This window comes from Aphelocoma coerulescens, chromosome 1 (genome assembly GCF_041296385.1).
Source record: "Aphelocoma coerulescens isolate FSJ_1873_10779 chromosome 1, UR_Acoe_1.0, whole genome shotgun sequence".
NCBI lineage: Eukaryota > Metazoa > Chordata > Aves > Passeriformes > Corvidae > Aphelocoma > Aphelocoma coerulescens.
This window is the reverse complement of record NC_091013.1, coordinates 17929272-17954506: the sequence shown is the minus strand read 5'-3', so window position 1 is coordinate 17954506 and position 25235 is coordinate 17929272. Positions and strand designations below refer to the sequence as shown.

Sequence of the window (25235 nt, the reverse complement as noted above, 5' to 3'; positions counted from 1 at the left end):
GGAGAACTGGGTTGTTAAGGCCAAGAGGGGAACATCGCTTGAGTTGAGTTGAAAGAAAGAACATACTATGATACAGCAAATTACTTTACAGGCCATTGGACCTAATGCAGCCATGAGAAATCACCTGCCCTGTAAAAGTGGCTTATTTTCCTCAGGAAAGAGATTGTGAGGTTTTATTGTAGCAATGGAAAATCAGTGCCAATGCACCTGCTGCATGGCAACACCAGTGCCAAGAGGAATGTTGACTTCCAGCCTTTCTGAAGATATATTGAGGAGTACTCAAAAAATAACAGCCCTCAGATAAGAATGCAGAGGGCTTCCCAAGAGCTCAGTAGATCCTCTGTGGAGACCATTCTGTGCAGGAATGGCTGCTGCCAGCTGTGCAGGGCAGCTCTGATGGTATTCACTAAGGATAAGAAGATTTTCCTGAGGATGCTTTGTGCACCCCTTCCTCTGGTAAAAGTACATTAATATTGACTGAATGGCACTGATGGATTTTCATGGGATGTGCATGAAAAGAAATGTGGTGAGCATATTTGTTGGAGAACCAGGTCCTGCTTGTGGCTTTTTCTGTGCTCTTCTGCAGTTATTTGGCAGCTGGGGATGTTAAACAGATGTGGGTTTGTTAGAAACAGCAGGCTCTGTTCTTTCGCTCCCCTCCCACCTTAACACCACTTAATGTAATGTCTGTGCCTAGGACATGTCCTGTGTGAGTAGGACTGAGTGGCTGTGATGCCCTTCCTCCTTGCTTCCCTCACGGTTCAGACTGAGGCTGGGCTCCTCTGGCACACAAAGCATGTTAAAAAAGCAGCCTTTAACTTTTAATTTCCACACTTTAAAGTGTTTTTGTGTAGGAGTTTTCTGCACTTAAGCTTCCTGATGTGCAATCAATCAAAGTCATGGCTGCTGAAATAACATTAGATCCAAGGTACCCTTTAGGCAGAGTAAGTGTTGCAAAATTGACAAATATGTTTACAAAATAAACATTGTATTGACAACTTAAGCAAAAATCTCTCTTGCAGCTGCATATGCTGGAACATCTCCCTTGCCCTCCCCCCACCTTACCCATGAGTATGGCCTACTCTGAAAAAAACCTAAGTCTGTTTTAATTTCTCTTCATTGCTTCTTATTATGTCCAAAACCAAGCTGACAGCAACAGCCAAGAAGGAGTGGGCACTATTATTGCACATTTTTTCCCTGTCTATCTCCTGTTCTCCTCCTGATGTGTCTGACAGTGATACAGATATGCATTTTTTGCAAAATCCCATTTGTAGTATGTCAGTGATGCAGAGTCTCCTCAGGAAAATCCTTGTGGGTTTTGGCAGTTCTGTGGAGCAGGCAGCAATGTGGATCCAGGAAGGATGATCTGAACTCTAAAACATGGATTAAGGTTTCATTCAGAGCTCTGCCACTGGCCCCTCCAGAAAACCTAGGCAAGGTGCTTACCATATACACACCTTAATTTCCCTACTTGTAAAATGGAGCTAAGAATATTTCCCTACATTGCACATACTCATTGAGAAACAGGTGGATTAGCTTCTTTAAGACTCTTCATTAAGATCTTTCAGAAGAAAGAGGCAGAGAAATACTCCTTTTTTGAAATACTTGTAACCTGAAATACTCCTTAGTCTTTGAGTCTCATTAGATGCAATCTATTCTCTGCTAACTTGTGATGTTCCATGCAAAATATTTCTCTAATTATTTTTTTGTTTGTTTATTTTCTATCTCCACCATAATTGCAAGTGACTAAATGTCAGTTAAAGTGAGAAACATGTACAGGGTTCACCAGCCAGGCAAGGCTGGTGAACCCTGTACTTCCCCACAGCTCTAAATAATGATGGAGCAAGTGCAAGTGAAATTTCTGAAGTCTATTAATAAGTTACCAAATTGAAAAATAGCTCTTAAATATAATATGAAGTGTGTGTCTTTGTATTTCTAGCCATGTGTGACTCTCCTCAGAAACTTGATAGTGAGGTTGGAGTTATTAAGAGGGAGGATTTTTCAAAAGATATATTTATTTATGCTGAACATGAATACTGGGTAACACAGCAATACAATCCAGGCTTCTGTACAGGACCAGCAGATCTTTTGATCTAAAAGGAGTCAAATCTGTGTAATATGTGCTGAGTCATAATGGAAATGAAGGTTATAATGACCACATGGATATAAATGATGTAGGTATGCAGTCCTACATTTAAGTTAGTAGCAGGAACAGACCCATGTTGTAAGAATATTTAGTGCTGGAAAGAAACCTGGTGGTGAGCTATTACTACCCTAGACTTACCAGTAAAGCAAATGCCTAAAGAATGGTTCAAGAAAGACACATGTTCATTTCCAACTATGCAGATAGAATTCCTGGCTTAGGCAGATCATTAAAATCTCCTGAGAAAGTTATAGTTTGACCCTGATCTTCATGACTTAAAATTCTGACCAATGTGTTTTCTGAGCTTCCTTAGAACTTTCAGAGAGAGAGAGAGAGAGACTGGGGGTGGGTTGGGGGGTAACATGACTCACTTCAAAGCTTTGTTCTTCTCCAGCTACTTATGGAACTGACAGGGGGAAAGCTATATAGGTTGTTATTTATATATAGGCTGTTTTCTTCTCTTGCGTAGGCTGACTCGGTTTTGCAGCTTCTTTTAAGTTACACGAGTCAGCTGAGCATGCCAGAATTGCCTGAGAGTCAGAAAAGCTGTTCCATTTTTCCCTTCCTCTCCCACCTCTGACATGAGCTGTGCCCAGCCTGGGGAACCTGGGCTTGTGCAGTGGCTGTGCCAGGTGTCCCTACGATTGGAGGGATAGCAGAAAACAGGCTCTGGGGCACCAGGTCTGTGGCTTTGCAAGAGGAACAGTCCCACACCAGGGCTTTGAAGTGGATGTCTTCATCTTCTTCTCACAATGAGATGCCACAAGAGATTAAAAGTTTTAGCTGGACTTAAAAATTACCCATGTTTCATCAGAACATGAATAAAACAAGAAAAGTTAATTTTTTTTCTTAATGAACAGAAGTCAGAGCAACTAGATAAGGCTAAGCAGGAGTGCAAAAGTTCATGCACAGCCCTCCTCCCACCTAGTGTGTCCTCAGCTACAGCCATCCCAATGATTTTAAGTGGCAGAAAACTCAGTTTGGTCCCCCCTGAGCTTTCAGGAAATTGTTTTGTTTATCATCTCTGAGAGTTTCTCAGTACAGTTTCTCCAGATCCCATATCATTTAAGCTTTTGAACCTTCTCTGTCTGAGCAGGATTAGCAGTTCCCCAAGGATGCAGAAGTCTCTCCTCCTTGTAGGTGGTTCAACTTCATCTATTTACTGTTTTACTGGCACAGTATGTGACACAAACTAGGAACACACACACAAACATGCACACCAAGAGAAGTAAAAGGACTATACCATCGATTATAATGCCATTCTTGTAGAAAGGATGTAACCCAACACACCATATGCAAGACCCTTTCAAATAAAGTTGCAAATAGAAATAAGAAAATCAGAAATTGTCTGGTTCTTACTTCCTGCAGAGATGAGCAATCTTCAGTGTGAATCTTCACTGAGCAGTGGTGATATCCTCAGTAGCTCCCTCCAGGACTGTTATCTCCATCCTGGTTGTCTCCAGCCTTTTCATGAGGTGAACATTCATCTGTCAGTATCACGAAGTCATTCTGGCAGCAAGATTTTGCTTGCCACAGGACAACAGAGTTCAACAAGCCTTGAGCATGTGGTATCAGGCTGACATGAAAACCATTCCCTTTACTTGTGCTACAGTGCTTTGAACCTTGAGGGCCATCCAGCAGTCTGAGAGGTGCCTGTGCTGTCCTTCAAAGAGCTCTCCATCTGTACTCCAGGCTTCTTCTGTCACTGGTACTGAGTGTTGTGGGCACTGCTGGTGCTCCGTGGTGTGTGGCTCCTTGGAGAGTCTCTGGGTACTTTAACTACAGCTGCAGACTGTACAGAACAAATACAGCCGCTGTGGCTTTAGAAAAGGGATGAGGAAAAAAGAGCAGTTTATAGGAGTAAACACTGGCCTACAGGCTAAGCAATCAAATAAACTTCAGAAAACAATTTTCCTGTTATGAAAGTCCCATACTTAGGCTCAAAGTTAAGTTGAGAAGGGAATATAGATGTGCTCCGTACATGACACTGCATGGCTAAAAGGCTTCTGCACAAACATCTTTCAGTGAGAAGCAGTGGTATTCTTAGTTATTGCTTTGATTATATATTTGCACTAAGTTCCCAACTATTGTGACTGAAAATGATTTCACTCAGCCTGAGTGAAATGTGTGATGACACTGTTTTGAACAAAGCTCTTGGTATGAGTCCTGGAGACAGTTTAACCTTACAATATGATTCAGGAAGTTCTTAGATTTATAGCTCAGGTGAAAATGAAATCCTGTGAAAAACATGATAGCTGCAAACAAAACCTTAGTACAAGGCTCTGCTTGGAAGCAAAGGTTCAGGATTTGGGACAACCAATCTTTACTCTAAATCAGCAGAATTTTCTTTGTCTTTTGAATCTCCAGGGAGACAATTGTGCAGCAGCCCATCACCAAGTTATTACAATAATCAAAATCTGCATCAGAAAATGAACATGAAAGGTGACTCTGTCTCTTCTGTGCTTGAGTAGCCTTGTGAGTCCTTGCAGATGTTCCTGCTGGTTCCACACGAACACAAAAGGGAGCCTACAATGATGTGTTCCTCTGCAGATTTTTCCTGCTTTTTTTGTTCCAGGGCTGGTCTCCCACGAAGGGATTGAAAGCATAATTTACTTAACAATGCCAATTGGTCAGATATCTCTGCCTGTAAAGGACGGGTAGATCTTGATTAGGAAGTACTACAGAAAAGAGGACAAAAAAATCATTACATTTCAAAAAATGTGACTCGGAAAAACAAGGAGGGAGGTACATGCCAGTAGTTTCAAACTGTGCAGGTCTGCTTCTATCACAAAGCGTGGTGCTCCAGGAGCCCTCAGGCCCAGGAGTTTTCTTCAATAGAGGTCGTGCAGGTTGATGGTCTGTAGTTGGTTAGTGGGATCCACAGAGTGGGTCAGGCAGATCCTTGGTTGGAAGAGTCCATGGGAAAGTATGGATCACTTGGCTTTCTCCATCATCCCAAGTGAGGTGAGAAACAGAGGTCTGGACATGCAACCTGGGTTTCACCACAGGCAGTGTTGATCCCAGGTCCTGAGCCTACAGGCTCAAGCTAATTTGGGTGTGATAGGTACATTTACGTTAATGTGGCAGCTCTGATCTCTTTAGAATACGGGAACTGATTCAGTTAAATTAAAAAAAGAAATCTTTGTGTGAATCTTGCTAAATGCTGCTGTTCATTCCCCTTTATTTGAATTCCATTTCCTTTCCTCTAACCTGCCCTCCTTATCCCATTTTCTTTCTTTCTGTTTATTAATATTCAGACCATCAATTTCTTTCAATGTACATTTTCACCTTTGCCATATTCTATTATTCCCATTGTACATCCTCTTTCAATTCTGCATTTCCTTAAGTGCTTTACTGTACATGAAATGTAACTCACTCACACTTAAAATTGGAAATGGACCATATTATCCTGCCAGAGCCTATGTTTTATTTGATATGAGCTCAGCTTCAAAATGTTTTTACAGATGTTTTTATTTTTCATCTTAAAACATTTTTTTCAAAGATAGAAAGAGAAGAAAAAGAAAATAAAAAGAGAAATTTCATGGACTGTATATACAGATCTATTTATTACACCATTATTGTCAGTTACAAATTGCTTAAATTATCCACATAAAAAGCATTTTTTTCCCCTTCCAGTTTAATCAGATGAAAGAAACAATTCAGAATCCAGAGCCAGAAGATATGCTAAGATAAGAATGATAAGTGGCTCAGGAATAGTAAGTAACTGATCAAGTAATAGTCGAGGAAGAAGGATATAGAGTTACTGAGTAATGTAATGACCCATGCCATTCTCAGGTTTTTTTAGTCTGATTTTATATTTATTATTGATAAGGCAATTTTCTCTGACCAAAGGATTACTTTGATCTACCCATCTCTAATCTAGAGAGACTGGCAGTCATAAAAATAAACAAATGCGTTTTCCCACCAGATTTCATTGCTGAAAGTCCTAGGAAATCCAGAATTTAGGAGTACAATCTTAGAGAAGAATTAGAAAATCAACTCTCTATTCACAAACAGCAGAGAACAAAAGTGGAAGAAAAAAGCTATATTACCCTAGGCATCCTTTTCTAATTTTAGATTTTTGTTGTTTGGTTCAGTGAATTGGATCACTTTTAGTGGTTCACTTAGTTGTGACTACAATAGGAAATACAGCATAGAGAATATGTTGTAGAATGTTCTGAAGTCACCTGAGATTTAACACAATTTTTATGCTATCCAATGGAGAAATAATACCAGAATATGTATATATTGGTGCACATGTTCTTGGTATTCATCACAGTAGCTACGCTGACATATGCCACTTCTGTGACCCTTACCTGCTTTACTTGGAAGGAAGAGATTTGTTTCTATTGCTGCAAAAATGAAATCCTGACTTGTTATTTGATAACAGTCATGCACTAAGTCAGTTAACTCTTCAAAGGTCAATGAATAATACAATTTGGTGCAATTCTTCCTAACTGGATGGCAAAGGTAATAACTGAACCTGCATGGCTGTGGCTGAGCTGAACAAATACTACTTTTCACCTGAGGCAGTTGAAGAACTTTTGGATCTACAAACAAAAAGTTTTCTAAAGCTGAGTTAACAAAAGAAAAAAAAATTCAGAAAAGCATAATCGCAGCAGAAAAGCTGTCCTTACAGAAGTAGGCACTCTGGCTGTGCTCAGATACATACCACATTGAATCCTGATTTCAAAAGAATCTTAAATATAACTGCTTCTTTGGTCAATATCAGCATTTGACTCTCTTTATGAGTTTAATGACATTGTTCAAAGACTCTGCCAGTGGTTCTTGCTAGCAATCATGCAATCTTTCTCATTTTTTTCTCCTGAGTAATTGTTTTTATCCAAGCTCTTATCCACTGAAAAATTTACCACTTAGAGTCCAAGTATTCAAGAGAGCATTTAATGACATTAAAGAAATATTATCTGTTGATTTCACTGGGAAGGAAGAGCCAAAATCTTCTGATTGTAAATGAGACCCAAGATTGACTTGTCATCTGTCTGCAAGGGCTGACAGGATATGTTTTTATCCGTGTCTCAATGCGGCCACATATAATTCTCAATTTGCACTGAGCTCTGGTTATATGTGGGGGTGTTTCTGTGTGATAAATGTCTTCCAATTACTTTGCAATAAGAAGCTGCTTCCTTGTAGCAGAGACATCAATCCTTATTTGTCACCTTTGTAAACTGATCACCGTGGCTTCACCAATCTGTTGATTACTTTCTTTGGTTCATACACAAGAAACATGGCAAATATTGGTATTATTTATGTTATTTCTGCCAATGTGAACTTGCTTTGTTCACAGTGTTTGAAGGGCACTGAGATATGCTCAGATGGTGGGGCTGTCGTAATCTATGGGGGCTGTGTGAGCACAGAGTCCTAAGGTTTTTGTGGGGCAGGAATATTTCTTCTCCGTTTAACTGTAGAAAGCTTTATTGGAAGTCTGGTTGGTTTTCAAGGGAAAAAAAAAAAGAAAAAAACTTAATCAAATGGTTGTAAGTGCTTATTCAAGACCAATTTCTTGAAAACAGAGGAAGACAGAACATACAAAGTGAGACCAAGGAAAAGAGCAAAGATGTGCAGAATACAAATGGTGAGAAGCTGATGTTTGGTGTTGCAGGTTTATTGCTGGGACAGGTCAAGCACAGACTGTGGGTCTTATTGGCTTCTCTGAAGTCTGACCAAACAATACTGCCTCTGCCCATGACATTGGGTGGGGTGAGGTGTCTCTTGGTCTCTGACACTACTGTAGAGCACATACTTATTGGCCAGCTAAGCCAGAATCTTTTCACCAAGAGGGCAGAGAGAAGCAACCAGGCTGAAGAGTTGCAAGAACCACAAATTCCTATTTACACATAGTGGGAAGGATGTGGCTGAGCTGGTGGGAGGGGTGGTGTCCACATCCTGTTCCTCCCCAGTGTTTTTCAGGATCAGGGCAATGAGAAAAGTCAGCAGTGCTCTGGTGCATACCAAAGTACTAATAAATAATGAGCAGAGGAAATTGCATTTTTTCCCTCTCATTTTTTATAGTTTAAATCTGTTTCCACAGGGGGCTAAGGCTCTGTTCAATCTTAGTTGTACTCTACCATTGTTTACAAGGCATGAACTCAGCACACTTCTCACGTGGGGCCACCAGAATCTCCAGTTTCCAAATAATTTAGCATTTCACTTCTATATCTTATTGTTAACTATTTCTGCAGTGGTCTGAGCTAGACTTGAACTCCTGACATACGAGACATTTCCACTTTATTGTCATTTTAGAGAGAAGTGTTACAACATGCAGTTGACTATCAATGTGCAAAAGTGGGCTTTTGACTGTGGTTACAATTTCAATTAGTGTTACTTGATGCTCAGTGGCAGAGGTCAGCCTGTCCCTGCATCATTAATGTATAAGAAAATCTCACAGTTTGCTCCCAAGCTGAGCAGCAGCACCATTATCTGTCCAAATCACAAGCCTTTGTTTTCTCAGCTGTAACCTGCTCGGTTAGAAAAACTGCCTTAAGCTATCACTCAGACTTCTTTTTCTTTGTCTGCAAAATAGTCATACTATTTTTAGGGAAGTTGAGGGCTTTTGAATCACAGCATCACAAAATGGGTAAGATTGGAAGGGACCACATGGGGTCATCTGGTCCAAGCTCCCTGCTCAAGCAGGATGAAGTACTAAGTCCTGTCTTAAATTTACTGTACAGAAAGAATGAATTGTCAGGAATGGGAAATACAAGGCAACTACAACATATGATTGCACAAAATGACACATGATGAGTGTGTCAATACTTCATATGGCCTTGGAAAAAAACCCCAAGCAGTATTGGCTTCACCAATCTGCTAACTGATTTTGTATTCAAGGTATTACATTTTTCAAAGGTAGAAATACACAATTTGAGAAGAAAGAGCAAAATGTGTCGATGACACTACCCATGCTAGAAAGAAATATTTTATTGCTTTTCTAAAGTGGCTTTACTTTATCTGGAAGACAAGTTTACTCCTTTTTTTGGTGATGTTTCATGTGGAATATAGTTCGATGATATAAAGAAATGGCAGTCTCTGGTTGCAGTTATTGCTCTGTCCTCCCTTATTTACATCCAGCAGGATGTACTGTAACACAGTCCTGTGTCACTTGTTAGCCATGTCCTGCAGAGTGTTGGATAATTCCTGCAGTTTCTCGGGGGCCAGCCCCGCTCTGAAACTGGGGAGCATCTTGCTTTCTCTCTTCACTGGGAGTTGGATGGAACTGGCGCAGAGATATCTGTGACAACTCACAAACCAGGTCTGTATTTTTGGCATCTTGGCCTGGTTAGGACAACAAAGATAGCTATTAGCCCTACTAGTGAATTTTGTTACATGCCTGTGATCACCTCTTCTGGCCCCTGCCTGGGGGGCTCTCTGAACATCTTTGGAAATACCTTAACTCACTGATCTTCTTTAAAGACTTGAAGAAAATTTCCCTTTATCTTTGAAGGGAAAACAAACCATAAATGTTTCTCTTACATTTCCTGGCTTGAATGCAGTCAGCATTTATTTCTGCATCAGCAGTGAGTGGGAGGTTTAGCATCTCATGACTTGGCAGAACCAGCAATAGAAATAGAGCAAAAAATTTTGGATGAATAGTTTATTCACTAAAAAAAGGCAATTTTGGATGGCTGGAACAACTTGTGAATCCCTGCTGAGTTAGGTGAATACTTTCATATGGAATCTGAATAATAGAGGGAGGATAGGACATTTTTTTACCCTGTTTAAATTAATTATTTCCTGCTTATTTCTTGTTTTGTTTTGTTTTGAAAATTTTCCACTTTTAATTTAAAGTAACTTTTGTTTCAGTTTTGATTTAAAATGATACTTTTTTCTATTTCCACCTTTCCAATCTGAAAAATTCTCTGAAACTTTTTTCCCCAAGAGTTTATTTTAATGCATAGGAGAAGTTAATTTCAAATTGTAAGATTTCATGGTAGCTGAAAATTTTATTCTTTCAAAAAACCTTGCCTAGAATACGGTATTGTGTAAAAACAGAGGTTTGGGGCTTCATATCATGAGTAAAAGATATTTTTTCATAAGATTCCACCTACCAAAATAAGTGGATATATGTCTTTTAACACAAACTGAGTCCCTTTTGCTGCATATTGAAGTTATTTTCACAATGCAGAACCCTGGGAGAGGATGGATGTGTCTTTATTTCCATTTTACACTTGTTTGACAGACTCAGAGAGTTAAAGCAGTTGTCCAGATACTCATGAGACTGGCATTGTAGTAAAAACAGAGCTCACATTTGGGTTGATTCACAAATGTCAACAAATGGCAACTGCTGAGCTGCAGGACCCATGACCATGTTTTCCCCTGGATTCTCTCCACAAAAGCATTCTTCATTCTAGTGGTGACACACAGCATTGTGCTGAAAGGGGCCCAAGAGTTGTGGGAGAGTCAGGGTGATAAAATAAAAAGAGCTTGAGAGGTGGAAGGTTTAATCCCTGCAAGTCCTTCATGAACAGTGTAATTCTTCTTGTACTTTCATTTTCAGGAACTTCACTGGGATCATTGATGCTACAGCACTGCTGTCCAGAGAACAAACTGGTCTTTTTTATATAGTGGGTATGGCCAAATAACAAATGAGGAAAATCATGAAGGGAAAGAAGCAGCTTTGTCAGATTTACTATGCTTAGCCTTACAATACTTGGCTCCTGATGCAGACAACTCTAATTCTGAAAAAGTTCTCTCATTAGCCGGCCCTAAAACATTTACAAAGCATGTGAATAATTGATATAATTTATGGTTTTATTGGTGGGAGCCATTAAATCCCTTCTTCCCAAACAGCATTAGGGAGGAAGCTTGGCAACATGCAGTAAAAAATGGAGCAGCTATTTAAAGAAAGAAAAGGACAAGAAAATCTTATTGAGCTTTCTGAACATGATAATGCTGAAGAAGGCAGAGTTTTCAAATATCCACTTCTATAAGTATTTTATAGTAAATGGAGCCAGTATGCTGTCGGTGTTACAGGCTTTTCAGAGGAACTTTTACAAGACTTCCCTTTGAAAAAAAAACCCACTTATTTTTCATTTTATACATGCTAGCTTAATAATGTCAACTTGGAATTTGTATTGTTGCTGGATTCTGTGCTGCAAGTGAAATTATGGGAAAGGTGTCAAATGCTCAGGTAATAGTCTCTATTACATAAGGCTTATGTGGGGTCTTTTCTGTTATTCTGCTCTGCTGGCAGAGGTACTGGCTAACAGAGATAATTCATAGGCTTTATCTAGCCAAAGTTGGTGTATATCAAGCATACATGTATGCCTGAAATAGCCTTCCAGAACTCCAGTCTTGGTCAAAAAGGTGAGACTGGCATTTTTAGGGTACTGTTTATTTGACTATAGTGTAGATATCTACGTTCCACTTAGAAGAATTTTGTCCTAAAATTGCTTGTTTCTTAGCATTAATTGAAAAAAAATCCCCACATGTACATAGTGCTTTTTGAGTTAGGTGAGAAAAAACCTCCATCAAAAAATCAGTCTGCACTGCACTACATGTACCCAGTAGTGACCATGGAGCATGAAGCATGGACATGGTAGTTAGGAAAGCTGGAGATACAGTACTGTTTGATGAGTCCTTACCAAAGCAGATGCTATAAGCCTTTAAGTTGAACAAATTAAGTTGAACAAATTGAACAGAGTTTTCATGCTATACTATGATCTGGGGAAAAACCCCCTAGCTGATAACACTGTTTTTGAGGTTGATGGAAGAACCTCCCTGAGCAATGGATGTGTTTATGCTATCATGATTTACTCAGTTTTGCAGACTCCAGCTTCTGTTAGCATGTCAGAAGATTCCGTATGTTTTCAGGCATTTAGCAGCACAATTCTGTACATATGAGAGATTCATAGGTAAACTAAACTGATTTGAAAACAAAGGTGTCATCTTTTACTCATTGCAAGATGTTACCATTTATTTACTTTTAATATGGTGCTGGAAGCAATTCCTTTCTGTTTTCTCATTTACAGCTGTGCCACGGTGTGGCACTGGCCAAACAATAGAACAAGCTATGTGTCTGCCAAGTATATCATGATTCTCTGATTCCAGCCCAGCAGGCTGCAGTTAAAATAATCCAGCTGGCTCAGCAGCTGTATGGATGCCATTTATGGCAGCACAGTGTAAGTGGCAGGATGGCTAACTCAGGGCTTCCTTTATCATTTTGCCTTCCCTGCTTTAAGCCCACCAGGACAGGATTTGCACAGTCAGAAGTGCTGATTCTTCTGACTTCAGCTCCCTGCATTGTGCTGTCTCTGGCAGCACAGTCCAGCTGTTTATGCATGTCTAATACATCTCCTAAGGACATTTGTAAAGGAAAACAAGCTGCCCCTTCAAGGAAAGCAGCAAACAATCTAAACTCAGCTGCATTTTATACAAATTACAGTGAATTGATGCCTACTGCGCCTCAGCCTGTGGCACAGAGTGTCTGGGACATTGTTGAGTTTTCTCTGGGTTTCACAGCTGCTCAGTAAAGATGTAACTTGTACAATTTTTTGTGTGTGGGAGAGTGAACTACTTACCTGCTGTGTATCTAATTGAAAGGCACAGATTCATGGTCTCACCTCAGCCTGCTACGTGTCAGCCTATGCGAGCTGTATGCTGGGCATTGCCATGTGGAGCTGCATTATTGCTACTGAAAGGCACTGATGCAGGCTGGATAACAGTGCTTGGCTCCTCCAAAATGTCCTTCTCAGTGTTCAGGATCTGCAGGGTGAAGCTCTGTATCCTTTCTGTTGTGCTTTAAATACCAGTTCCTCTGCTCATGCTGCTTGCTGAAGCATGTAGTGCAGTATATTCCATTTGACATTAACAGAAGATGTTCTATGGACTTTGAAAAATGATGCTATTCAAGCACATGGCAAATACAAGCAAAACCCACTGATAGAGGTGTGATTCCTTCCATCATGAAATGGTTGTCCAGCCAGAAGAGCGAGGTCATTTTGAATAGTGTATGGAAAGGGTAGAGGTGCAGTTTTCCAAAGTGGAGATTTGGTCTCCTGAACATGAGCATTAGGAACACAACACATCCTTTTCTGCAGCCTTTTCAGACCACTATGTGTTTTGACTGCATTGACATGTTTGGCCTGCAGGGCATTATTCAAATGTTTATAATATTTCAAGGTTTAGGTACGATCCATTTTGCTTATTTTGATTATCTGTGTGGGGGTGCCGTGGGTCTCTGCCAAACTGAGGTGACCTTGAGTATCTGAGATATCTGTAGAGGACTGGTTAATATGAGATACTGAAGGTTTGTGCTCTGCTGCATTTGCAAATGGGCACTAGGTACCTAATGTATCAGTTTGTGATGCTGTTATTTGGACAACAGAGTAAAGCCCTGGGTGCGTCTGCTTACAGAGGTGTTCTAAGCTCCTCCTCACAGACATGAAGAAGAAGAAACTCTATTTGGGTGGTTTTAATCTCATTGTAGAGAAGACATGTAAAACAGTTCACATGCATTGCATCCTAGATATGCCCATTCTTCTTCATTCCTTCATTTATTTATGTCAAAGTAGTTTATGCAACTTGCTCACATGTACATTGTAGACATTAAGTCAGATCATTGTAATTCCACTCAGGAGGTAATACCAACAACAGAGACAACCTGCTGTTGCCTAATCATAAGATTTCTTCTTAAAAACTGCAAGACTACAAAGAAAGGCAGAGACCAAACACACCTATGGAGAATGTACCTTTGATATACATAGTATGTAGCTCATTAATTGGCTACTGTTTGGCCCAGGGTAATATGATAAAAGTCTTGTAACATTGCAGTGCTGTAATATATCTGATTTTGTTGTGGACCAGTCAATTCAAATCAGAATAGATTTTTACTAGAACAGAGGCAGCTGGTATTTTTAGTAGATAATATCTATAAAGATTTATTTTTCTTATAGAGATGTTGGATAAAGGTCAAACAACTAGGATTGAATATTTAATTGGTAAAGTGGTATCAGCCCATACAATAGAATACCCTGAGTTTACTTTGAGATTGTGGATACCAAATATAGCTAATTAAACAATATGGTAATTGGTTAATAAAAAATTAAAAAGGTATAACCTATAAACTTTCTACAATTGTTTTTCAATAGGTATTTTATCACACCTTGTATTTGTATTCTTTTTTCCAAACTTTGACTGGGACTAAAAGAACATTTGTATTTTGTTAGAGTAGTCCTGCTCTTTCCCTAAAGGCAGTAGCTCATTTGTGCATTCCTTGTGGACATTCATCTTCATTAATAGTTAAATTATGCATTTGTTATCAGCCAATAAATTAACAAATCAAAACACAGAACAAGAAAAACACCACCTCATGGAACTCATGCTGTGCAAAAATGTCTTTGTTTTTTTGCATCGATATCTTCAGCTTATGAAGTAGTTTGAGATATAACATGCTGTGTCCTATTTCTTTCTAGGTCTCCTATGTAAAAGCTATTGACATTTGGATGGCGGTGTGTCTTCTCTTTGTCTTTGCTGCTTTGCTGGAATATGCAGCAGTCAACTTTGTATCACGGCAGCACAAAGAATTTCTGAGGCTTCGAAGAAGACAAAGAAGACAAAACAAGGTACAGCTGCTCTTTACCTGGGGTGACTGGGTCTGCCCTGGCAGCCCTGCTCATGTGCAGTTGATTACTTGCCTCATTTCTTCTTGCCCTTGCAGGAGAGTCTCATTCTAAAGTTTCCTTTTGAGTGATTTGCTCCTTGATAAAGATCTGATAATTGGCTGCTGGGTTTATTTGCAGTTCATGAAGTTATTGAACATCAGTAATTGGTCAGCAATTCCAAGAATTTTCTTCTCTTTGTGCAATTGCTGAGGCAGCTGGACCTCTACAAATACTGTGCTGCTATGTGGCACCACCAGTGGATAAGGAACTGTTGGGTGCAATGACATAGATAGAGGAACAGCATTATCCAGATGTGCTGTCATCAGAACATGCCTGTCTTTTCTAGTGCTGCCTCAGCTGGCTATGCTAAATTGGGAGATTCCCTAGGATAGCCAATTGCAATGATTGGCAGTTCTGCCCTTGCTTTTAGACCACCAGCAACTGGTGTCTTTCCCAGCTGAAACCAGGAAACACAGTCATTTTAAAAAAGGAAAAGGATTAGGAGGGTTTCCTCCCTGGAATCTATTATTTCACAGATTGCCACTGATATAAACTTCAAAATTTTAGCAAAAGACATATCTGTGAATGTCATTTTCACATAATTTTGTGCCAGTGACTGAAATGTAGAAGAGGGGATTGCTTGTAACCTAGATGTCAGTCTAGAAATAATTTTAGGAAGTCTGTCCATCTGTCCTGGATTTTTTTTTTTTTTTTCAGTTAATGGGAAGACAAGAGTAGATATTAAATTGAGTTTTAGTCCAGTCATGATCATTCCCACATCTACGGAATGTGGGAACTGTAAACTGTACATATACATTTGCTAGGTGAAGTAAATATTTGCTTGAGCTGCTTCAAGCTACAAATAATGGTTTCCTTTACAAGAGGGATGACAACAATGGCACAGGGCATTTATGTTTTGACAGGTCTGTCTAATAAATGTTCTGTAGCTAATGTAATATTTGATGGATGCTCTGGGAAGCAATCCAGTGCTGTTCTCTAGTTTGATATTATTATCAGATGAATTGAGATTCCAATGAAGATTAGATTACAGGAGAAAGGAGAGATGCCTGCCTGTTTACAGGCACACAGACCACATGCACTGCCACTGGAAGCCTTTGTTTTCAAACCCAGCACGGCAGCAGCAGAAGCTTCTGTATGGCATCTGTAATTTCATTTTTGGATGCAAGGTCTTTTTTAGAGGTGAACAAGTAGGTAAGAAGCCATCCTTGGTAAGTAACAGTATCTAGTGACATTACTCAAGCTTATGAGATTTTGGTCCATGGAAGCGGTCCTTAATCTGCTTCGAAAACTATTATTTATTAAAAAATAAAAGAAAGATTATTAAAAGAAAGATATTTAAAATCAAATCAGCAGAAGACTTGTGCTTATCCTAAGCCAGGTGGTGCATGGATTCTTTGCAAAATAGGTAACGACCTAATTAAATACAAGGAGCTATGCAGCCGAGTAAGAGACACCTGTCCATTTGCAGAGGGTTGCTTTTTCCCTATGAATCTGTTTGCATGAATTTCAAAATAGGGAGCAATGTTAGTAAGGCAGTTTCTTTAGGAGGTATTTTCTGCATCTCTACTTGATTTTGTCTCTCACGATTTTCTCAGTTTATTTTGCCTTGGAAGTGATTCTCACTGTTTTGCATGATGGTCTTCTCTAACCAAGCCATTCTTCTCTTTGCCTGTTGTGTGTGTGTGTGTGTGTCGTCACGTTGCTGCTGTGGTATTCCCATTCTTGCTGCTGCTATCTATGCTGACACTCTGGGGACAGGCACAGACTATGACTGTTGGGAATGAGAGCGTTGAGTCCATGCGGCGCATGAATGGCTTGCGGAGCAAAGAGTCATCAGCTTACGGGACAGTGAATCAGATCGGCAATTCAAGTTTGAGGGTAAAACTGTAGTGAGAAAGAGAAAGCAAGAGAGTTTTAGTATGTGGAACGATGTCATAAATCAGCAAAATGGATCATTTTGATGGCATCACTAGCAGTCTCTTGCATTCTCTTTGCTAAATGTCCCCACAAAATACACAGTACTGTCCCCAGCATGAACAGCAGTTTCATGTTGTACATTCTTATGGCCCATCTTTATGCTTGCTTTTTCCTGTGGCTGGGCTATGCCACCCCTATTCCAAACCTCTTAAGGAAAGTGCATGGATATTCAGTAGCTTGGTCCTGTGTAAAGATAGAGTGAATGGGGTGGGGGGACAGGGCCATAGGAAACGCCTTGAGACAGTAAATCCCACATTGTGTCATCTTTCAGGTGAGCGTATTCCAACAGAATTTGGTATGTATAAAAAAATGCATTTTTACTGGTGTGGTATTTATTCCTGAACTGTCAACCTGCAGCCCTCCTCATCATGATGTCCTGAACCCTTCTTAGTGAAGTATGAATAGCTATGAATGAAAAAAAGTATTTAATTGGTTTCTTTTTATTTGCTTGGAGAAGAGCCATGAGGCTGAAATCTTTAACACAGTGTAACATGTAGCAGATCAGAAGCAATAAGATAACAGCTGATAGATCTAGATTATGGGTGAGTTGTGGAGGTAATAAAATCAATGACGGAGAAAAAAAAACGAGCTTAGCGTGCAGCTCATTGCTTGCTACTAGTGGCTGAGGAATGAGATGTGTTCATTTAAATAAAATGGGACTGGGATTTTAATCTTTCACAACTTGATTTCCCAGAACAAAAACATTGTCTGAGTCACTTTTGAGCTGTAAAGGGCCTCTAACTTTGATCAAGCTCTGTAAAGTCATGTGATTATAAGATGCAGATGATTTCAGTGAATTTTATACATTGTAAAGGGAATTAGTAGCTTCCAAAATCAAAGCAAAACCCACAGTTCATCTTACACAGCAAAATTAATATAGAGTGTTCACAATACGATAAATCATTCACAGTCAGAGCTACAATAGCAAGCAGTAGAAGAGAGCCTTAATTTCTGGGTACTTTCTATTGTAGAAATAATCATATTTGCACATATACAAAACTGAATGTAAAAAGAAAAAAATCAGGGTCTCTCTAGGAGATATGACCAGTATTAGTATGCTGCCACAGAAAAGCTGATGCCATAAAACTACAAAAGCAGTCAAAGTAAGTATCAGTGCTGCATGTCTCACCAGTCACAAAGTGCTGGTAGTCCAGCTAAAGTCTGTGTAAGTTGTGGTTATTCTCTCCTTTAGGGAAGCTTGCAGAAACCTCTCTTTTCCTTTTGAATATTGTGTATTACACAGACAGCCAGGGCAGTACACAGAGGGGCCGTGTCGCTGCAGTGCTTTTGCTGCAGAGCCCTAAGAGCTGGAGCTGCTCTGGCATTGTTTTCCCCTGGAGAACTCCCATCACATAAGTGACGCACACTTGAGAGGTCAACAGAGGAGATGTAGCAAGGCGGAGGTTTCTGGAGCAATGCTGCCATGGTTGCAGCTTGGTCCTCTTCTGCTCAAGAGAAGGATGTTTATGTGCAGAAGAGAACATAGGAATAGAGGCTGTGGTGCCACAAAGAGCCTCACAAGCAGGGAACTTGACTTGCTGAGGTATTACTCACTGAATCAAAGCGTGTGTTGAATGCACGTGTAAGTCACAGTCAAGAGAAGACAGTGTAAGAGTCTGGTTGAATATCTATACTGCATCACTTGGTGCTAATCTAGGGAGAGAAAAAAGGTGCAAAATCACACCTGGCCATGGTTCCTGGATTTGCAACTTGATTTACAAAACAAGAAAATACCTGCTCTCATTTTTGTAAGCCTGTATCTCTGGCACTGCTTTTGTTATTGCTTGTGCTGGGTTTGTTCTTCTTAGGGCTGCAACCCTCAGACCATTGCATGAAAGCAGGTATCTTAAGAGACCATCAAATCTCTTAAGTCAAAGATCAAATTCTTAATGTTTTTCTAGGAAAAGTCTGGGTTGTATTGTGAAACATCCAGAAATTGTAGTGCAGATGAATCATTTGAAAAGATTTCTTTACCTGTTGGCATCTTCCACACAGACTAAATCCTTATATCCTCAGGTTATTCACCCTGTCTGTCTTCCCCATGCAGTTTCTCTTGGAGGAAGCATTCAAAGTTTGTCCTAAAGGTTCATGTAGTCTTTCTGCTCAAGTAAAATACACCCATCAGTAGCCATACTTGATTGCTGAAAGAAATGGTTGCCTATTTCTTGTATATCATGATACACAGAGAGATTACAGGCTGCAGAAGCCATGAGTCTAATGGTACTGAGGATGTAGTGAAGTTTCGTTGTATTAAAATCTGAATTTTCATGGTGCCAGATCACTTGGAAGACATGAACTTCTTTTTAAAATACGATTTTTAATAACCAAGTGTGATTTCTTAGTTTTCAAAATGATGGACTTCCAGGGAAGCAGAACTGTTTACACAGGTTCAATCATTCCTTTTTGAAAACAATAATTATTATATTATATGATCAGCAATCAAAATAAGTTGCAGTACACTAGTACTCATATCATCATCTCAGAGATGGCTTCCTAAATTATGTGTGTGCTGGTTACCACTGTGACCAAGACTAGGGGTTAAGTTGGGACTGTTAGTGTTAAAAGCAATATTTTATATCTTGAATGAAAAATTGTGCAGCTGGAAGATGTGACAGATATAATCCCATGTGCAGGGAACACAGAGCAATACAAACAACAATGCTGCAGCCAAGGGGGTTCACATGCATGCAGATTAGCAAAGGGAGGCACAAATGGTGTTTTCAAATGAAAGAGCTGGGACTGGGACTAAGTGATTACAGAAGCAAAGGATAACTCCTCTAAGCAAAGCTGGAAACACCTGGTTGAATGTTGCAGAGAATTGTTGGCCTTTGGATGGAGCTGCCAGTGGTGAAGCAAGTACCACAAATGCAAAAACAACATTACTGAGATAATACAGTATTTCTACCTTTCAAAAGGAGAAGAGGTATGCATTGAGTAGCACCAGCTTTAATAAGCCATCTCTATCATTTTAATCATACTGAAATCCCTCTGTCAGATCCCCCAAATAATTTTCTAAGATTTTCTAGACTTGCCCATTGAAAAAAAAATCAGTGCCTCCAGCATGACTTTGCCTTTAAAGCACTTGGCACTACTGTCCCTGGTGGGAATGTTTGCCTGCTGTTGTCCGTGTGCGCATCATTCGGCGGGAGGATGTGTACGCTCCGCGTTATGTAAGGTGCCGCATCATGTGAATAATGGAAGTGCTCAAGGAAAGCCCTTTTGCCAAGCTATTTTTGGAACTCACTGAGCGAGCTCAAACATGAGTTTCATTGTGAAAAACAGGAATCCGAGTCTGAATGGCTTTTTCTCTCTCTCTCTTGTCTTGCTTACTTAACGGATTAAAGAGCATGTAGCTTCTGCTGTAGATAAGCACCCTAAAGATACTATGGTTACTTTTATTTCTCCAGGGCAATTGCATTAGCACTTTAATGTAACTGTGCAGAAAAAAGCCAATAGGAGATAAATACACTAAAATGATCATTTAGCTTGAAGTTATAGTCCCACATACAACTGAAATGAATATTTAGCTGTAGTTAAAAAATAGACACAATTCATTGCATCATGTTGCCATGTCACTTGGTGGCTTCATCTGAATGTCCTTGTCTGTCTTTTTATTGTGAGCATGAATAGGCTAGGAATGGCCCTAGTTAATATCAGTATAAATATGTGTATTTTTTATAAAATGGACATACCACATTTACTTTAAACATTTAAACAAAAGCATCATCTCAAATTTGAAAAGTATCGTTATATAAATCCTTAGTCTAGCTCTGGGCACAAGTCTAGAGACAGGAGTATCCAAAGAAAGAGCAACCTGTGGGAAGAAAAGCAGTTCAGCCATGGGGGTGGTATCCAAGCAATGGATCAAAAAATTCTAATAAGAGCAGTCTGACCAGATGGAGCAACTAAGCTTACTGGAAATGTAGATTTTTCAATGAAAAGCAAACACAGACAAAGAAACAGGGGAAGAGAAAAAATGGGTTTTCTGGTGTTCTGTTTACAAGTGTAATTGAAAGTGAAATGAAAGCTTTTCCCTCCCTTATTGGTGGAGGGAAGGTTAAGAATTCTAAACAAATATCTGTATTTTATGATTTACTGCCTCAGACACAAAAAGATGATGGACTATGTGGGGTGGATTTTTCACCCCAAACCAAGAAACAGAAGAGAAAAAGGGTAGTTTCATTTCAAGGGAGAGAATTCTGAAAGCCAAATAAAAACCCTTAAACATTCTGTAATAAAAGGCAGACTAATTTATGGAACATGTCACATGAGTTCCTGAGAAAGACCTCCACCTGTCAAGTCCCAGATATCTAAACAATAATTGAAGTGGGTAGAGTGCCAGTGCACAAGCTGGAGTAATGGAATCCAGGTACCAGAGTAGAAGAAAAACCAGGAGAGCAAAATCAGGAGAAAAAATTGGAATTTCTGGGGGAAAAAAAACCTGAACAAACAGCATCAAACCAAACCAAAAAGAAACCACAACAAACAAACGAACAAAAAGAAACACACAGAAATTGACAATAGGGAAACCATGCCCAGTCTAGAAAGGATGGAAACGGAGAAGTGGATAACTGGTGGGGAGTAGGTAAGGCTGCAGAATGATGACTCTTTATACCCACTGAACTGATCAGTGGTACAACAATGAGTACTCTGTGGGACAGGGGACAGATATTCAAACTGTAGGGACCAGGCATGGCACTAAAGCGGCAAGCAGGACATGATACAGTGTAATGACTCATGTTGGCCAGCTTACCAATACTTAAGCAAATTATTCCTTAAGGTTAAATAAGATAGGAACAGGACATAAGCTACAGAACAGCACTATTGCAGTATTTCCAGTCTGAGGTGCTGAAGTGACTGTGTGCTGTGCCACCTGGGACATGTAGACTGGAAAAGTCAGATGGAGTACTGGATAAAGTTTTTTCTTGTTTGCTCAATAGTGGAACTTTGCTTTAGAAACTCTGAGTCCTCTCTTGTACCTACCCAGCATGCCATGGCTGAAAGGATCAGACCTGAACTGACAAGCCTTAGGGAGTGAAGTTTGCACTTCACTCGAGTGAGTTTGTCCTGGTAGTTACTCATGAACAGCAGGAGACACGCCAAAAAGGAACGCTGCAGTTTTCCAGCTCATGAAAGGTACTCTCCAGCTGGGTGCAAATGTCTTATTTCTTATTATACCTAGGGGAGAGTGTAAACTGAAAATAGGGCAGAGGAAGTTAGAAAGAGACAGGATATGGTGTTCTTATTTTTGCAGCTTTAAAGCAACAAGAAGTAGCTTTTCAAGAACCGCCTGCCACAGGCACCAGCTTTTGTTTTCCAGATAATTTTAGAAAATGGTGATTCTTTCATTGGATGTGTTCTGGCCCACCTCATTTAATGGAAAGAAAAAAACCCTAAACAGTGAAAAAATTGTCAAATATGTGTTAATGATAAAAAAATAAAGAAAGTAGACTTCAGAAGGAGTATGTTTAACCTAAGCTGCCCCTACCCAAGACTCCAGAAAGAGAGTGAAAAGCCATCACAGTCCCAAGATATAGGCTTAGGCAGCACAAGAGATAACTTTGCCCCGAATTGGTTCCTATGTTCTTTCATTGTAGGTAGCTTACCTTTACTCTTTCCGTGCCCAGTCAGGACCTAGGCCTTGATCTCAGGCTGATGTGATGGCCAAGTCCTCTTTCCAATGGAGGAAGTGAAGACACCAGGAGGAGAACAGTTTCTGATCCATCGTTGCTGGGGGTCTGTCGTGATGCTTCATATCAGTTCTAGTTCTGTCCCAAGCCTCATTTTCAACAGCAAAGTATTTCAGTGTTATTAAATATAAATTAGTATTTCTACAAGATAGTGAAGGGGTCGAGCAGTTAGAGCCAAGCATAATGCAGGCTGAGAATGCCAGCATTCTGTATCTGTGTATTCCTACCCTCACTAGCAGCCGTGCTCGCCCTGTAGATCTCCAGAGCATACTACACCAGTTGTATCAAATTACATGGTAAATTGGTGAGATGGGCAAGTGTTCAGTAGGATCCATGAAATGCATATTTACATCTGACCCAATTAATCCCGTTCTCCACAGGGGATAGAAGCTGCTATTTGAATGTAATTAATTGTGAAGCATTCTGTAATGATGTTGTCCAAATGACATTGTTCAAAACCAAATTGTATTAACTAGACTGCTGAAAGCTCATTCTCTCCTAAGTCTGAAAAACTTCATGGGTTCCAGTAAAATCCAGTTTTTACAGTACTTTTAAAAAAGTGATGTTGAAGCCATTTATTTCTCCATCTTTTTTTTTTTTCCTGAGGGAAAACATCCTTGTTTATAGTCATTCATGTTCAAGTTGACAGCTTTTCTGACGGCAAATTGATCATTCAGAGCCTGATTCTGACACATGTGGCTTGATTTAATGATCAGATGTATTTATTTCTCGTGATCTACTGCTGGAGAAAGATGATATTTACTGTAATATGATAATTTGTAGTTGGGTATTTCTCTTGTGGCCTGATACTTTAATTCTTTTGATTATTTGTTTGTGTTTGGGGTTTTTTTTGGTGGGTTTTGGGGTTTTTGTTTGTTTTATTTTGGGGGGGGGCAGGGGGATAACACTAATCTTGCACTCCGTGTTACTGGGAGTAGATGGATAGGTGAGGAAGGAGATTTTATTTTCTCCAACATGAGGAGGGGGCTAGGGCTACACCTTGAAACTCTACATATTCCAAGTACTTGTTGCTGACTTGTCACTGTTATCCCCAGAGAACGGCAAAATCACCACATGAATCCAGGTCAGATGATATGGCTGAAGCGACCTGGTTTGATCAGCCATACCTTTTATAGCATGGTTCCCAAAAGAGAAATTACACGATTGGCCTATTGACCCACCACCTCTGAAGGTGATAGGTTGAGCAGTAAGGCACCCATTTCCAAATATTATTCTCACAAGACTGAAAACAATTCCACTGTTCTCACAACAGCCTGCAGGTGCAGAAATGGTTTACATTCTCTCAAACTGTTGTCCATCCAATTTGCATGAGAACAAAAGCTTTCACAGAGAAGCTGTGGGAAGCTGGATTTCTCTAACTGCTTTCTTATGAGAAAGAAAAATTTCACAGGAAAATTCCTCTGCTAGCCCTTGCTAGCATCCACACTGACTCTTGCCAGAGTCCTCACAAAGACTTATTTAAAGTTGGGAGCAACTGAAAACTCCATGCCAAGCCCAACCATATGTCACTAAGAATTTACCCGCTTCCACTCTCTGTGATTAGACTCAATGGTATCTCAGAGCTGTCGTAATGGCTCTTCCCACACTATACATCTTTGCTAGAGCTGGATCAATGTCAAGAAGGACTTACTATTGAAAAGCTCCATTTTCCAGTGGCTGGTTGAATATATCTGGCATACTGAGTATGTCAGAGTGTTTTTAGCTCCCAGAGAAGCAGATTGGAAAGGTCAGAAAAGGCTTCAGTGTTTGCAAATACACATGAAGTGCCAGAAGTCCAGAATCCTACCTGTGAATTTCTTCATCGATCCTGTAACTTCTCTTTGAGCAAGGACATAGCTCTTAAAGTAACTTAATTTCTGACTTGTATATGTAATTTTTCATACAGTTACTGTGTGTGCGTTTGTACATACAAATAGTCCACCTGTGTAAGTGCAAGTTTTCTACCAAGGGTCCAAGGTTTTATTTTCTCTGCAATAACATGACAAGTCTCTTAGGAGACATGACACCCTTGTTTTCATGCTTCACCTCACTCTCTTCAAGTGGTTCTCCATGTAGTTTTCCGATATAACCCTTTCTGCTAGTCATGTGGAAGTACTCTGCCTGTGACTGACTCATTAATTTTTCTGTTAAGCCTTCCCAACAAGCCTGGTGGTGGTAGAGACTTGCTTTCAGGTTCTCTGTAATCTTCATCTGTCAAAAGAATAACTACTTTAGAATAGAGATCACAAACTTTGTTTGTTAGAGATTATCTGAGTTGCACAAATGTGAGATCTTGCACACCATTCTAGTAAAGAAAGTTGCGCATTTCCTCTTCAGGGTGTAAAGTCTTACAGGCATCTGCAAGTTGCAGCCTTGACTCTCTCTAGCACAAACTTTGCATGAAATTTATCTATCTGTTGTCTGTTAACTTATGCCAGCTTTCTTTTTGACTTCCACAGTGGGGTCAGACACCAAGTCTACTCATTTGCCCCATCAGCAGGATTTTCATCTTCCAGGCTTTTTTTCTGTGCTGATCCTCACAGGCAACAGAAATTCTAGCAAGTCTGATCAGGTGTGATGCCACTACAGGCTGGTGAGATAGAGAGAACTTGTGCATCACAGGATGCTCTTTTACAGTCCTTCATATCTTCTGTCTGGAAGAACTTCAAAGTCCTAATGCTCTTTTTTCACCATGACATACCTAGTTAGATGAATTAAGGGGTATTTGTCTGGTGCAAGTGTTTCATTGCGTGTCCAGAATGGGTGCATATACACCAACGAGCGGAT

General features: G+C 39.9%; 1 protein-coding gene across 3 annotated transcripts in view; it reads left to right on the top strand.

Annotated features, from left to right (window-relative positions):
- Nucleotides 1–25235, top strand: part of GLRA2 (glycine receptor alpha 2) — a 123195-nt gene that overhangs the window by 79637 nt on the left and 18323 nt on the right. For 2 of the 3 annotated variants that reach the window (XM_069003311.1, XM_069003300.1), the window contains exon 8: nt 14572–14721. In XM_069003311.1, coding sequence (XP_068859412.1) covers nt 14572–14721 — 150 coding nt within the window. Of the gene's footprint in view, nt 1–14571; nt 14722–14816; nt 14881–25235 lie in introns of those variants that run through there. The other variant, XM_069003320.1, reaches the window with a different exon arrangement.